We start from the raw sequence: 14,862 nt of genomic DNA, 5'->3' as shown, positions 1-14,862 counted from the left end.
TAGAAAGTAAAAAACAAAACCAAAACCAAGAATAACAACAACAAAAGGCATAAAAACATTGCAGGAAGAGATACAATGCCACTTCCACTTTTGGTTACCTTGACCTCTGAGAAAGCATACAAATACTTTAATGAATAATTTACCCTCTTCTCCCATCATTTTTTTTCTGCCATTATTAAAACATTTTAACTGGTAAGTCATATGCCAATGGATATCATGAGGAATCTTGAATACTTCATATTTTAGCTATGAGAAAGTTGAAGGCCTGAATAATGATTATTCCCCAAGTAGTTTTCACTGCAAGTCCATCACTATAATGTGCAAAAAGCACACTGCAAACACGATCAAACCTATGAAATAGGTCAGTCAATTGTTCTGTTATACCACATATAACTGAAGATAGATTTTTTTTTTTTTTGACTATTTCAGTTGTTCAGTCCTCAGAAGGATTTAATGAAGTTCACCCATTCCCACGCTGCCCTTGGTCCTCAGGACACAGGCACTGAGGCTGCAGTTAATTCTTCCTCTGACATTAGAGAGCAACTAATGAGTTTGTGGACCTTTCCCTGGAGCCTTCCTAGCTTGCTGCGTGTGGACACGGAAGCTTTACTGACATTTGCAACCAAAACGGTCCCTGATGGTGTATCTGGGGATGCAGGGGCAGAACCTACAATCCTCACTAGAAACCACCTGTGGTCTCCTGCTGTGCTGACACAGCCACAGCTGGCTTCTGCTGACACACTGGTGGCTGAGGACAAAGCCTGAAAGCCAAAGGACAAGGTTTCCTCCTCCTTAAGGCCATGCACAGCTGCTAACCCTACATGGGAGCATCACAGCCTCACCTCTCCAGCAGTGGTGCCTCAGACACACAGAGTAGCAAACATTCAAGAATTTAGACTGTTTCTAAACGTTGTATTTCAGTCATCCCAGCTCCTTTCCAATTTCTTAAGCTATAAACTAAATCTGATTGTTATTAGCAAACTTTTCTCACTGATCATAAGTGAGGCTGCTGTTGTAATGAAAAGCAGTTTCTCAAAACAGTAGAATTCTAAGACTTGGGGGAAGAGATGAAATAACAATAACCAAAAATAAATACATAAATAAATAAATAAATCCTCCTTCTAGGTGGAGAACACAAAAAATAAGTTGCATCTAGGCAAATTAAAGATGCTCATAGACTTTTGCAGATTGAGTTCTCTCAGGTTCAACTCTGACACTAATGCATATGAAGTATATGAACTCTACACATGACTTGGTAGTATAGAAGGTTACTCATTCCACACTGCTTTTGTTTCAGAGGTCCAACTTGAAGGCTAAAACCTCCAGAGAATAAACTGTTCCCATACACAGACCACAAAAGAAAGGAAAACAAATGTTTGCTCTCCTTCATTCCACTGATTATTAAGGTTTGTTTCTGTTGATTAAAGAAAAAGGGGGGGGGGGGGGGGGGGGGGAGGGTGGAGGGAGGAGGAAAGCAACCAAGCAACCTTCCTTCTAGAGGAAAAACAACTAATTATTTTTTTCACCTGAGAGAAGGATATGTAGAATTTCCTAACTTCCTCAAAGTGAAACAACAAAAATCACAACAGTGAGGATCATACAAGTTCACAGCATCCCATTATGTAGAAATTTCCAAATAAATGTCCTTTGCCTGCCTATACCAATACTTTAAACTTAAATACAAAATGCAAAGAACTATAAGATACAATCCAATCCACAGTGTAATTCCATTTCTAGGTTCAGTCCATTGCACAAAAATATTTGAAAAATATTATGAACCACTGCTTCTTATCAAAAAATCATAACCTGTTAACAGTAACTGATCTCACGTTCTGTCTGAACAGAATTATATTTGTTTTGATAATTATCATGCAAAGAAAAACAAATAAGAAACTTATAACACACAAACCAGCGAGTAACTATCTTCACTGCAACCACAAACCAAGTTCAGAAAAAATAATCTGTATCTAAGTTTTTAAATTATTTAATTTATTGATATTGAGATGATGTTTGCAAGCTGGTAATTCCCTTTACTTTCAAAAAAAAAAAAATCTACCCAGCAGTATCATCAGAGTAATTTTCATAAAGCCCACATACACCTAGAATATCAGAAAAACCGTTGTGGTTGAAATTAGCCAGTGGATTTAAAGTCATGGGGTGGACAGAAAACCATATACTGTGAGCATATAAAAAACTCATTTCCTTTAAAAAACAGGTCACACACTCTGAAGTTAAACATCCTTAAAGCCAAAGGTCCAGCCATTTTTCAGCTTCTCATTATGAGACCTCACAAAATCCCTACGGGTAGAAGAGCTGCTCGTTGTCACCAGGCCCTGCTGTTCATGTCTCTGTTAATGTCTTAGCTCGAGAGGACTACTCTGGGTGAAACAACTTTACTGCCAGTTAATATACACTTGGCAGAGCATATATTTTAACCCATGTACTTTTTAATCCATCACAAACAAACAAAAACCACCCACAACCCACTTGAAACCCTACAATGTGCTTCTTTGGCAGCTATCAGTCCTGCCAATGCTGAAGGTAGCAAAATTGATTCCATCACATCACTGATGTATAAGACTCACATAAAGCTATGTTTTGCCTTAGGCCCAAGGATTATATCCATACTAAATCACATCAGGAAGCAAGCCTTAAGAAAGGCTAGCTCTCTGAAAAATGTATAAAAGTCTGATCATTAGAAGAACCCTTGATCCCCGTTGCTAAATTTGAGATGCAAGGTATAGCAAAATACTGGAGAAAATCATGATATTCAGTACCACAACCACTTCTTTTTTTTTTTTTTTCCATGGCATTGCATATCCCTGCAGGTTACTGATACAATCATGGTATGGCTTTTTATAGCTGCCACTGTTGTACCCATCCCTTGAATTGTTATCTCACAGACTATTGTCTGCTTTCTTATCTCATGACTTTTTCTTTATCCTTCCTCTCGAGGTATGCACAGGAACTGTATGCTTTTTACAAGACAGTAAACGAGCACAGAAAATGAAAGCCTGGCCTCAGTGAAGTCAGTGGCAACACTTCAGAGTTTTCTGGATTTTATCAGGGAAAAAAAAAAATAAATGTCTTATCAAAGGCAGTTGGGGTGACATCCAAAATAACACTTATGCTGTTATTGTATAAATCAGGTATCACATTCAAAAGAACGATCCCCAGAATACAGCTGTTGGCCTTAAGCTTTTATGAAAGCAGATGAAAACCTCTTTATGTGCCTAGTTGTAAGCATGGGTATCCTGGCTGCTGCCACCATCTGTCTGGGAGGCCAGAGCTGTTTGTTTTAAAGCAGCCTGTATGTCTCCAGGCCCAGATGCCCATGGCACCATCCCCTAGGACTCCTCACAAAAGCTAAATGTGGCTCTGTGATGAGATCTCAAGCCCAGACAAGGGGCTCCAGGGGACACTTTCTGTCAGGCAGCCAACACTGCTATGGACTGGCATCCACGACAGCACAGCGAGCTCCACTGTTGGCAATGCCACAACACTGGAGCCTCTTCTGGAGAACAGTCTGCAGAAAGTTAGGGCAATAGGATTAGTTATTTAGATGAATGCTGCTCAATTATCAGTTTAAAGAAAAGACGTAAGAGAAGAAGCAGAAAAGCCATGCCGACTAACCACAAAGACCACCTCCTGTTCTCCAAGGAAAGTCAGCTTTTATGAAGGCAGTTTATAAAGCCTTTTTACTTCAGCAAAAGTTCTTTAGGGAAATTCCAAACAAGTTTCTAGGAATGTAGCAATTTGCTTGCAATGTATGACAAGTTTTACTTGATCATCTTTTTACCATAAATACATTGATCTACTAGTATGAGACAGTGCAGCTGATAGGGGAATTCGGTAGAGCTAAGCTCTAAACTTTTTCAGGTTAACTGAGAGGAAACAGTACTCCCACAGATTTGTTGAATCTGTCAACACCTGATTTTTTAAAAAAAAACTTTTCAAACAGATAAATCAGTATTCAGAAGAGCTGCTTGGAAGTGTTCAGAATCAGGGTGCTTTCTGCTTTGTTTAAAAATTTAGAGAGGAACTAGAAGAAATACCAGGTCTACTTTTGCTACTGATTTAATTCAAGTAGAATAATTCAATTAATTTCCAGAAAATTAAATCTAGAATTTTCTCCTTTAATATTTTCCAGAGCTAAATGTATCCTGCCACAGAATTTCTATTATAAATAAAGACTAAGTATAAATGAGTCCCAAAATATGTCCATATGTGTTGATATATCACAAGATAGCACTTTCCCATTGCTGGTGACATAGAGGGGAAAAAAAAAAAAAAAAGTAATGTAATATAATATCTCACATGGCATAAGCACCAGAAATAAGTATTAGTGGCTAAAGGCTGGTTCAGAAGGCAAATAAGGATCACATCATCTAGACTATTTAACTCTGAATAAATTCAAACTTCACTGGGACTAGAGAAGGCAGGACCTAATGACAAAAAAACACTCTTGGCCTGCAGTCTTCTTTCATTATTGCAATACCAACTATAAGTATCATGTCATGAAAAATACAAAAATGCCTCTGCTCCTTTAGTTGGCAGACCTGATGTCTCTCCTGTGAACAGCTTTCAGTGCGAAGAGATGTACCACTGCAACTCAGTACTTCAAGTAGCCCAAGGGATGTCAAAATGAACATAAAATCAGAACTCTAAACTGGTAAAAATTTGAGCTTTATGCTAATTATGGAAACCAACATGAGAAGCAAACTGCATAATCAGTCTTCAGAGGATTCAGAAATGCTGCAAGCAGGCTCTACTATCATCTAAGGTCAAATGTAAAACGAAAATGAGCAACCTTTTAGCTTTAATCCTAGCTCTACCACTCACTTTTTGAGCCATCCCAGGCTGCCTCAGCTTTCCCTTCCAGCTTTTTTCTTTTCTGCCTTTCAATTCTAAGCTCACCTGAGCCAGGACTATTTCTTATCATGTAACTCAAGACAAGTTTGCAGGGGTCTTTGGTTGACCTCTGAAAGTAATGTTCTCTCTCTTTCCTCTTTTTCTCTGTATTAAATTGCCCATTTTGGAAACAAAGCTTAAAAATTCCAGCAAACAGAAGTATTTCTAAGTGATACCCATAAAATTGGCTGAAAAATTAATGTTTCCTTGAGTTTCATCTAAGGCTATTGAAGATAACTCCTGACAATTGATCAGATGGTGCTCCAGTTTCATTCTCTCCAATCCTTAGCATCTTACTCTTTACTTTTCACTGAAAAGATCCCTCACCATTCAGTTAAGAATTGACTTGAACTCACTTCTTTCACCAGAGCAGTGCAAGAGGAAATTAGCTGAGAGCAGCAGTGGTCTGTTCCTAATGGACATGAGCACCCACCAGGTCCCACCTTCTCTAAATGTCTTGAAGTAGACTTCCTGGCTGCACATTCATTAGCTCAATCCTGCTTATGCAGCATGCAGGAAATAATAATAATGTGCCCCACAAAGTAGCATGCGGGGCCATAAATCTCAAACCGAGACGGCTTCCATTTCTCCAGCTGTAGGCTCATGGAGAAGAGGATTTAGGGGGGCCAGGGACTATGCCTGATGCCTTCTCAGGGGGAAGTCAAGAAGCAAAGCCGAGGCGTCCTCTGCCCCGAGGACAGGTGAAGAGGCACTCAGAAGCATGAGGGTGCTTCACCAACGCATAATGGTATCTCAGAAGCTTTTATTCTTAAAACACGAGGGTTTGACTTTTTGTTTTAATCCCAATCTACAAGTGTGAGGCGCAGTTATCAAAATAAAAGCCTCTGCTGTTCAAGCAAATGCTGTTTTCTGAGCGGGCCTCCACAGTCTCTGCGCCGCTATCTCGGTGACAGGCAGAGTGAGCCGAGAGGAAGGGGGTGGGGAGGAGCAGGGAATTATACATATTCTAACGATGTCTTCATTTCCCAGCAGCTCTACAACAAAAAGCTCTCCAGTGCTGAATCTGACCTCACTACAAACAGGAGCAGAAAACAAGCCTCACTGTAAGAATTTGCATGGTTCTCCTCTGCAGACGTGCTTTCCTTTGTTTATTGTATTTTCAGTACACGAGCACGCCGACCACCCACGGTATCAGGTAGCCTAGCACTGGAAAGGTGAGAGATGAAGCTGGGATCGCTTCCTTATATGAATATAAATTAATCTATCTGATCCACACATGCTAGTGAGCCACAGCTCATCCTCAGTCAGTTCATGTCCCTGACAGGCTAACTTGTCCAAGCTCACCAGAAATCGTGCAGATGAAAGAGCCAAGGCTGTGGTGTAGGAATTACAGGACTGGAGAGTTAAAAAGGGATTTGCAAATCAAGTAGTAATGCCTGCTCTGGCTTAATTGAATTTATCATATTCTACTGCTGCTCCTACCCAGAGCAGCAAATCGGTACTGTACACAGAGCCAGCTATGGTGTGCGATGCTACCTGATCACTGCTGCAACACCTGGTTAAAATCATATCCTTTGGGCTCTGACCTGCATACACTGAAACAAAGATAGCAGTGGGTTTACAGATGAACACAGGATCCGACAGAGAGCATACTAAGTCATTTCTCTGCTCCCCTTCTGCACCTTATCAGTGACATTTCCCTAACAGCACAAGATGCAGCACCAGGTTCACTGCATTTGACTCCCCAAGGAAACTCACTCAGATTCTTCTAGGGATTACACTTTATCTGGAAACACCAGAGCAAAAAGTGAAAACATTAGTTCATTTTGCACCTCGGTTGTTTGCATCAACAAACACTCCAACTCAACAGCACAGAGGACAACATAAAGGGAAAAATTTCTCTATAATACACTCTCCCTTCCCTCCCCACATTTGGTTTGCTGATCATTTCAATAGCATTTATTACCGTGGAGCCTTAATGCAAGGAATGTTTTAAAAATGCATACTCTAACCCAGGAACAGCCTCTTTTCTCCTTACACACACGCAGCCATTCAAGAAACGTTTAATCCCCTTCAGAGCACAGCCTGAATTTCTTATTCCCTGGCACGGAAAAGCAGACACCAACCTACTCCACTGTCTCCATTTTACACTTTCAGATCAGTTTGGCAGTCCAGAGCTGGGAGGGGAAAGGGAGGAGATGGAAATGTGCTGCTGTGCTTTTCCCTGTGCTATTGCTATAAGAAAACGTGATGATTGGATTATGAGTAACTGTTGAACTAAAGGGAAGTGTTCCACCTAGAGACCGTCTTCACACACCAGAGCAGTGGACAGTTACCTGCAAGTGGACATTCTTTTAAGACTGAATATGTCTGCCAGTTCAATGGTAAAAAATGATGCAGAGGTATTGCCCCCAGTAAGTAATTAACAATGTTAATCTTCTTCTTCCTCTCTATGGTGATAAAAAAGAGTCATTTCTGTATTTAATTAATGCAGAGGATCATTTTGGAAACTGGCTAATGAGGCTCTGATCACATTACCATGAAAATGTGCATTAACACTGCAACTGAGAAGGCTGCTTCATGTGTAGAGAATCCACTTTGTAATTAGCCCACTGCGAAATGAATCACGTCAGGAGGAACTCGCAGGGAACCAGTCGGCAATGGGCACTTAGCTGCTGCTGTGCCAATAGACCACCAACGCTGCGAGCTGTTTTCTCCTCCGCGCTGCCTGTCAGCAGCAGCGCAGTCCAAAACTGCCAGCGTTCAGCCTCCGTCAACAGCAGTGTGTCAGAGCGAGGACAAATTATAGAGAGGAAGGGAGCAGATGCTGAAAGGCACTAAACTTCAGTATGTGAGGCTCTGCTGTGCCAGGGGAAAAACAAACAAAAAGCTGCAAATCAAATGCTGATTCAATAGGACCTGAGCAAAATTGTGGGCTATTATGGTAAGTGCTTGTTTCGTCTTTTCTTGTCTTATTCTGAAGGAGCTGGGAACACGTTAGCAGCACACTGCTACACTACTGCTCACACTGCTACGATACTATTTTCCTGCTGCTGAATGAGACACCAAAATAACTAGATGGGATTAAAATCTTTGTCTAGTAGTAGATAGAAATAGCACACCGAGGAATGAACAAGCACACCTCACCCATGGAGACCCTGTTGTACTTGGTACCTGTTTCAAGGTAACATGTATATTCTAGAATCATTTCAATTTTAACTAATCTGAAAATTTAATACACTCCTTGGTCAGCACAGACATGCCATAAAAACTTTGTTCCTTAGAAACTTAGAAATACCTGAGATCACAGACCTAACACTTTCAGAGGCAGCAGTGCAACTTATCTGAAATCAGTCTTATTACCAAACCTAAGGGCTCCCTTAAAACACCACCGATACGGTTCAGTGAGACTGCTGCTATATGACTGACATCTTGGCAGAAGATGCACAAAAATGTTAAAAGAATCCCACAGGAAGTCATCTGAAGGGGGAGTGGCAAACGAGCAGAAAACAACAGGCACCCAAAATACTAATAATTACCAACCCCCCCAATACAACTTAGCCAGCAAATTTGCAAAGGAAAAAAAAAAAAAAAAGGCAAAACAAAACAAAAGCATGTCTACTTACTGTCTGTAAAGCTCACACATTTTTACTCTGGAGATGCTGGTAATATCCTCTGCACTCACCTGTGAAACTTCATAGAGCAGTTTGTAGTGTTCTTCTCTCTTCTGAAAAGTGCACAGATTGCAGCCCATTCTAATAAGCAACACAAGAGCAAAGCCTCTAATTTCCCCAGCACTGAAAGGCAAATGCACTGACAGGGAATCACCCTCCAGACTTGACTACTGTTTTTCATCAGTCACTCCAGCCCAGAAACACAGACACACCACTGAGAGCTGGAAGCACCAGCCAGGGCAGTGTGTAGCAGCATGCTCTTCTTCCCTTTCCCTAACTATCTTACACTCACGTATACACACACAGAGTTTCGACTCAGTTCATGGCAACACTCCCCCTGTCTCTGCATCAGTGCACATGACTACACAGATTCTCACTCATGAATATTAATAGCCTCTCATTGATTATTTATGACAGAACGTGTTAGCGGGGAGGGGTGTCATAGCTGCTGCTGATGACAGATGAATATTCACTAATTAAGAAGCAAATGTACTGTGGTTAAACAAAATTCACTTGTGTCAATACCATCTCTGTTTATTAAGGTTAGAGGGACTAAGGTTTGTGTATTTCACCCACACTTGCCTTAATTTTTACAGCAATTGTGAGACTAATTCATGAATGGGGACTGTAAAGGCACAAGCCAAGTCTTATGTTAGGTCTCCACCTTGTGCAACAGGGATCATCTAATGCATTTAAAATATTTGCAGGCATTATAAGAAAATACTTTTGAAACGTGGGCTGATCAGGTTTTAAAAAAAAAAAGAAAAGAAAGAAAAGAAAAATGGAGAGAAAACTAACCCAGATGGCTGTACTGCTAATGTCACCTTTGACACCGTCAAATTTAACCAAAATTCCAGCATACTCTTAAAAAGCATGAGTCTGTAACAACTTGTCATAAATATACAGTATATGTGGAAAATGCAGGCATGCAAATTTAGTGCATTTTACATACATACACACATTGTACTGTTTATTAAATAATCTCACATACAAGTTACTTCTGGCATGTAAAACAGATTAATAGTAATTATAGTCCCAATTTCCAAGAAACTTAGCGGCTATACCCTCTTGGACTCCTAGATATCAAAGCTTTTATTACAACATGCTATTATATTTAATTTTACTATTTGTAAATTAGATTTTAATGGCTCCGCAATTCTCAGTGTGTGTATAAAGGCAAGGATGCATTTAAAATTAAACCTATGTGTTAAATGCTACGGCCAATGGAATTCACACTTAATTCCAGGCTGACATTAATTCCTACGCTGTATATTATGTCATCTATTAGTAGAGTTCTGCAAAGTAAAAAACAAACAAACAAACAAACAAAAACCAAAAACATAAAAACATAACAAACCCTAAACCAGAAAATTAGAAGTTGCTTTTGTTTCTTCACTCCTTTCTCAGCAACTCTGTTAATCAAGAACTATGTCCTTCTTTCAAAGCATCTTTAATCTGGAGGGGATAGCAGGTGGGATCCATTGCAGAAATAATTACTCAGAAACCAATGAAACCAGTTAGTTGAGATTGACACTGGGCTCTAAAGAGTTGTAATTACTAAGCACTGATGTAGAGCTACTATTTTTCTTTTTTTTTTTTTTTTTGGTCTAGTTTCCTAAAAGTGCTTTGTCAAACATTTAAAATCAATAACAGGAAATGATTCTAATGAGCACTAATTGTTAACAAATTGGCTTTGCATCCAGCAGGACCTCAAACACCACCAACACCAAGTAGCAAGCAGATCAACAATCATGTGCTGCTTATCAGTCCTGCCCCTTGGGATGTAATAATCCGATTTTCTGGGCCTTAATTTTACCTAACGGTCAGAATGAAAGCTGAGCATAGAAACCTACATGAAAAACTGGACCATTGCTGTAACCTCTAAATAAAAGTGAAGTTTTCTAGACCCTCTATGTAAATTACAGATAGATTGGGACTAAATTTTAATTAAATTTCATCTCCTTTAATAAATGGGCATAGTCAGGAGGAATCAAATAATGATGATTAACAGAGCAAGCTCTTCTTATATCAGCTTCAAGCACAGTTCTGAAATATAACATTAAGATTTATTTTATTTGGTGAAAGAATCCAAGCAGACAAATTTGGTTCTGAACTTTCTCAAAGTCCAAGGGGTTCAAAGCCTAAGTGCAGAGGCATGTTCATCATTGTTAGAAAGAATCAGCCTCTGTTCTTCTCCTCCATACCACCATGAAATGCTGCTCATGCTGGGAGGTTTAAACCCATGAAGCAAACATCAGCTCAACCTTTGAAGGTTTCTATATTGTGAGGTGCAGAAGGATTCTCAGATGTGCAAATTCTGAACTTAAGAAAGTCAGATCAAGGAACCAGACAACAGTCGTGCAAGGACAACCATGCCATCTTTCGATGAAAGAGTTCTCTCCTTCCACTGACACAACTTCCTCTAACACATACACTGTCTGAAAGCTAAACTACACTCAAAAAAAAAAGAGCCATGATTTACCCTAGTATATTTTGATAGTCCCTTACAATTAGTTCTTAAAAAAAAAAAAAGGGTGGGGAGGAAGGACATATTATGTCAGGAAACTGGTTTTACAGATACAAGAAATAAACAAACAAACAAAAGATATGAAATAAGCAATGGAAAACTGCAGTTAATCTTTCAGCAGTTTCCCTTGGCAGTATCTTTTTTTCATTGCTCTTCCTCTGGTTCTTTTGTTTCCTTCTCTGAATCTGACATAGGCTTCTCCATTCATTTATCAAGTGCCTGCCCTTTGCCCATACATAGAGTAAAAGGGATCTATGTACTGCTTCTACAGCCACTAATGGGCATGTTCTGCAGGGCTGGATAGATTTATTTGTGAAGGAAAGGTATATTTCCAGGTTCTTGAGCTCCATCTAAAATATGCTGCTTTGATTTTACATGTCATCAAAATACCAAACTTCATTCAGCACAGAATGAAATTCAAGGTAAAACTTGATTAACTAATGACTAAATTGAAATATATGATGTGCTTTTGTCAAGCTGAATTTGATGTTGGGAAAAAAAGCAATCTTCTTCATTCCTTCCTTCTTCCCCTCTTCTTAATCCCCCTCCCACATCAGATTTGTAGCTAAAGGGACCAAGAAGGTACTAAAACATAATCAAGTAATTCTTATTCTACATGTAATTCAAAGATATTTGAATAATTCAATGCTTTTCTTGATTGTGGAGTTCTCCATGTTCATCACCTATAATTTAATGTTACCATAAAGACTAAAATCATAATTTACAGTCAAACCAGGAATGCAATAATGCAAAGGGATGGAGTTCAATTTCAAGAGAGTTACAGCGAAATTTCTGTTAATGTTTTCAAATAAGGTGCCCTTGTTTAGGTCCCCTAATTCATTTTAAGAATCTAGGAGATGACTAACACATTTGGTATATAGTTTCCTCACTGAGGTATAGAAGAATCCAACTATAAGCAGCCATGCTTGAACGTTTATCATTCCAAATGGGAAAAAAATAATAAGGCAATGACATTACAAATTAAAGGCCAGCCCCTCCTTAATCTTCTTTATCACACGGCTGAAAGACATATAATGGACTATATGTGAAGACAGTGAAGTTGTCAGTCCAAACTCAGTGGTGAAACCTGGTGAGGCAAACATGAAATTCCAGGTTTCCTTCACCCTATCCCAAATACATGCACTCCATCTAAATTTACCAAGCCCACTCCATACTTAATGAATTTTGAATAATCCCGAGGAATTCAGCTGACAGAATAGTTGAAAATGCAATTTACAGTATGAGGGCTGCATACCTGTAAAACAAGGACATCACAAGATAAAGGGATGTGGGGAGACCCTTTGCTTTGCACCATGTAGTTTACATTGTCCTAAACAAAGGCCTGACCTAAGCCTGGAGAGATCTTGTTGTTCATTGAGACAGTGCTTTCCATAAATCCTCAGCTGCTGGAATCAGGTGGTTGTATGCATCAGTCAATTTGTCTATTGGAAAAATAAGGCATTTTCCATCCCTATGATTGCAGGGAAAAACTTAAAAACCTTCTATAAACACAATCCAAAGACTCTGAATTCACACACTGGCTAACCCTTCTATCTTTTCAAGTATCAGTCAAAAAGACTGGCTTTTATATTTCTTGTCATAGGTAAAGTGGCATAAATTAGCATTAAAAAAGTTATCTGAGAATATAAGACTTTAAAATAAGATAACGTAGATACACCTGGCAGGCTAAACAAAAGTGCCTACCTTGTCAGCTTTCTTTGGGGGAAAGTACCATTCCTTTACCAGGCCTACTAGCCAAATTTCAGACAACCCAGATAACTTCTCTTTCTTTTCTCAAAGTTTCATCTGTGATACTCTTTCTGAGGCTTTCACTCAGAGTGGCTTCCTTATCTTTTCTTAAACTGCTGCCATAATCAAATACAGAAATGTTGCAGGACAGCAAATGATGCCTCTACTGCACCTAGGGCCTTACAAATACGTAAAAACTTCAAGTAAATAGTGTCAGTTAAATTAATAAAACTGGTCAACATTGGCCCTCAGAGTCTTCTCTAAACTAAGGACTTTGTTAATAAATTGTAAAAGAAACCAGACTTTCTCTTGACTTTCTCTTCCTCATCAGTTAGTTAGAAGGAACCTACCTGGCACACCTTTACTCCCCACCATCCTCCCATGCGATCATACGAAACCAGACTGGTAGCTCTTTACTGCATTAAAAAGTTTCAACACTGTGGAGTGTACAGAATACAATTACTCATAAATCAGCTTAAAATGACTTAAAGGAAATGACAAAATTTTACTCAGGATATCCGAACCTAAAATGTCTGAACAGAGTTATGGAAAAAAAAGTCTGACTATAAAGAAATTGGAATATGAAGTCCCACATCAATGAATATTAAATAATGCACTTAAGGAACATTGTTAAAACATCCAGAGTTAGGGGCTCTAAAGTAGTTATTTCTACTCAGAAAATAGATCTGGACTTGTGGAGAGTTTCCTTGAAATCTATATTCAGCGTTCAGCCACAGGAAGAAGCCGAGCAGAATATGAGGATTTTTTGGAAACGACTGACAACAGAGCAAAAACTGTCATCATGGAACAGCAATACCTGCATCCGATCACAGCCAGCAGCACTGGTCTTTCCATCTCTAAATCATTAAATGTAAATGGAAGAGCTGTGGTGAATAGATGAGAAACACAGATGTAAAATAATTCACTTTTCCTACCACTTTCATCTTAACCTTCATTTTCCCCTCCAGTTCTCATATGGAAGATGTTCCTTCACACATTATGAAAGGAAATAATCAGGAAAAAAAATAAAATTAAAGCAACAAAAGGAAGTTTGCACTTTTTCCAAGTAATTTGAGTGTGGAACTCATTACCAAAACTCATTGGAAGCAAAAAGCAGAAAAGGTTTCAGAAAGGTAAGAGACAACTTTACAACAGAGAACTGTCAGCAGTCATCTGCCTGCTTAGGAAGCCTGTAATTCACTGACCCCTGGGAGCTGTGCGACTGCAGAGAGAGAGCTCTATATGCATCCACCTGCTTGTGTGTTTACTGCTGGCCTCCTCAGAAATCTAATATTGGCAATATGATCCCTTTACTAATTCAATTCTAAAGCTGCAAATTTACCAGTTCTTGCACAACAAACTAGGATATGTACTAAACCCAAAGTTCCTTAGCTAACATTAGCTGGTAAAACAGCATATAATCCCAACTGCAATACAAGGCTTTGCTAATAGCTGTGTAACAACTTCGGGCTTTAAACATGTTTATAAAAGTATGATTTATTACTGTCCTCACTGGTTTCAAAGCTTTTCAAGTTACATACACACACACACAAAAAAAAAAAAAAAAAAGATTTTTATTATTATTTTTCTCCACATCCAAAGATTATATCTGAGCTTTTTAACATCTATGGGAAAGACTGACCATGTAGAACTGAGACACTACACACCAAATTCAGTTCCACACCAAACCCAAATATCAATGAAACACCTCAATGAGAAACTGAGTCCACAGCACAAAATACTAATTCAGGTGCTGAAGCAGCAGGAACTGGTACAGAGAGGATAGGAGCAGCAGCAAGGACTCCCTGCCTCTGCTCTGTCCTCTGATATCCACATCATTAGAAAAGCTCTTTATTTTTACATTCTTACTTATAATATAAGTAACACCTGTCTTGCAGGAGCATTAATTCAGTGACCCTTTTAAGATTTTTTCAGAGCTTTTCAAAGAATGTATTATCTAGTGCTGTGACACCCATCCAAGTTCTTCTGCTGAGGCCACCCTCACAGTCTCCAGAAATCAAATGTAATTATAATGTCGTT

General features: G+C 39.1%; 1 protein-coding gene across 8 annotated transcripts in view; it reads right to left on the bottom strand.

The window, feature by feature from the left end:
* PDZRN4 (PDZ domain containing ring finger 4) overlaps nt 1–14,862 on the bottom strand; it is a 273,876-nt gene that overhangs the window by 95,689 nt on the left and 163,325 nt on the right. The window contains exon 1 of one of the 8 annotated variants that reach the window (XM_038169318.2): nt 8,558–8,850. The exons of the other annotated variants lie outside the window; for them this stretch is intronic. Coding sequence (XP_038025246.1) covers nt 8,558–8,626 — 69 coding nt within the window. The 5' untranslated portion in view covers nt 8,627–8,850. Of the gene's footprint in view, nt 1–8,557; nt 8,851–14,862 lie in introns of those variants that run through there. 8 annotated transcript variants of the gene reach the window in all.

This window comes from Anas platyrhynchos, chromosome 1 (genome assembly GCF_047663525.1).
Source record: "Anas platyrhynchos isolate ZD024472 breed Pekin duck chromosome 1, IASCAAS_PekinDuck_T2T, whole genome shotgun sequence".
In the NCBI taxonomy this organism is placed as follows: Eukaryota; Metazoa; Chordata; class Aves; order Anseriformes; family Anatidae; genus Anas; species Anas platyrhynchos.
The sequence above is the reverse complement of the archived record's forward strand: the minus strand, read 5'-3'. Positions and strand labels throughout refer to the sequence as shown.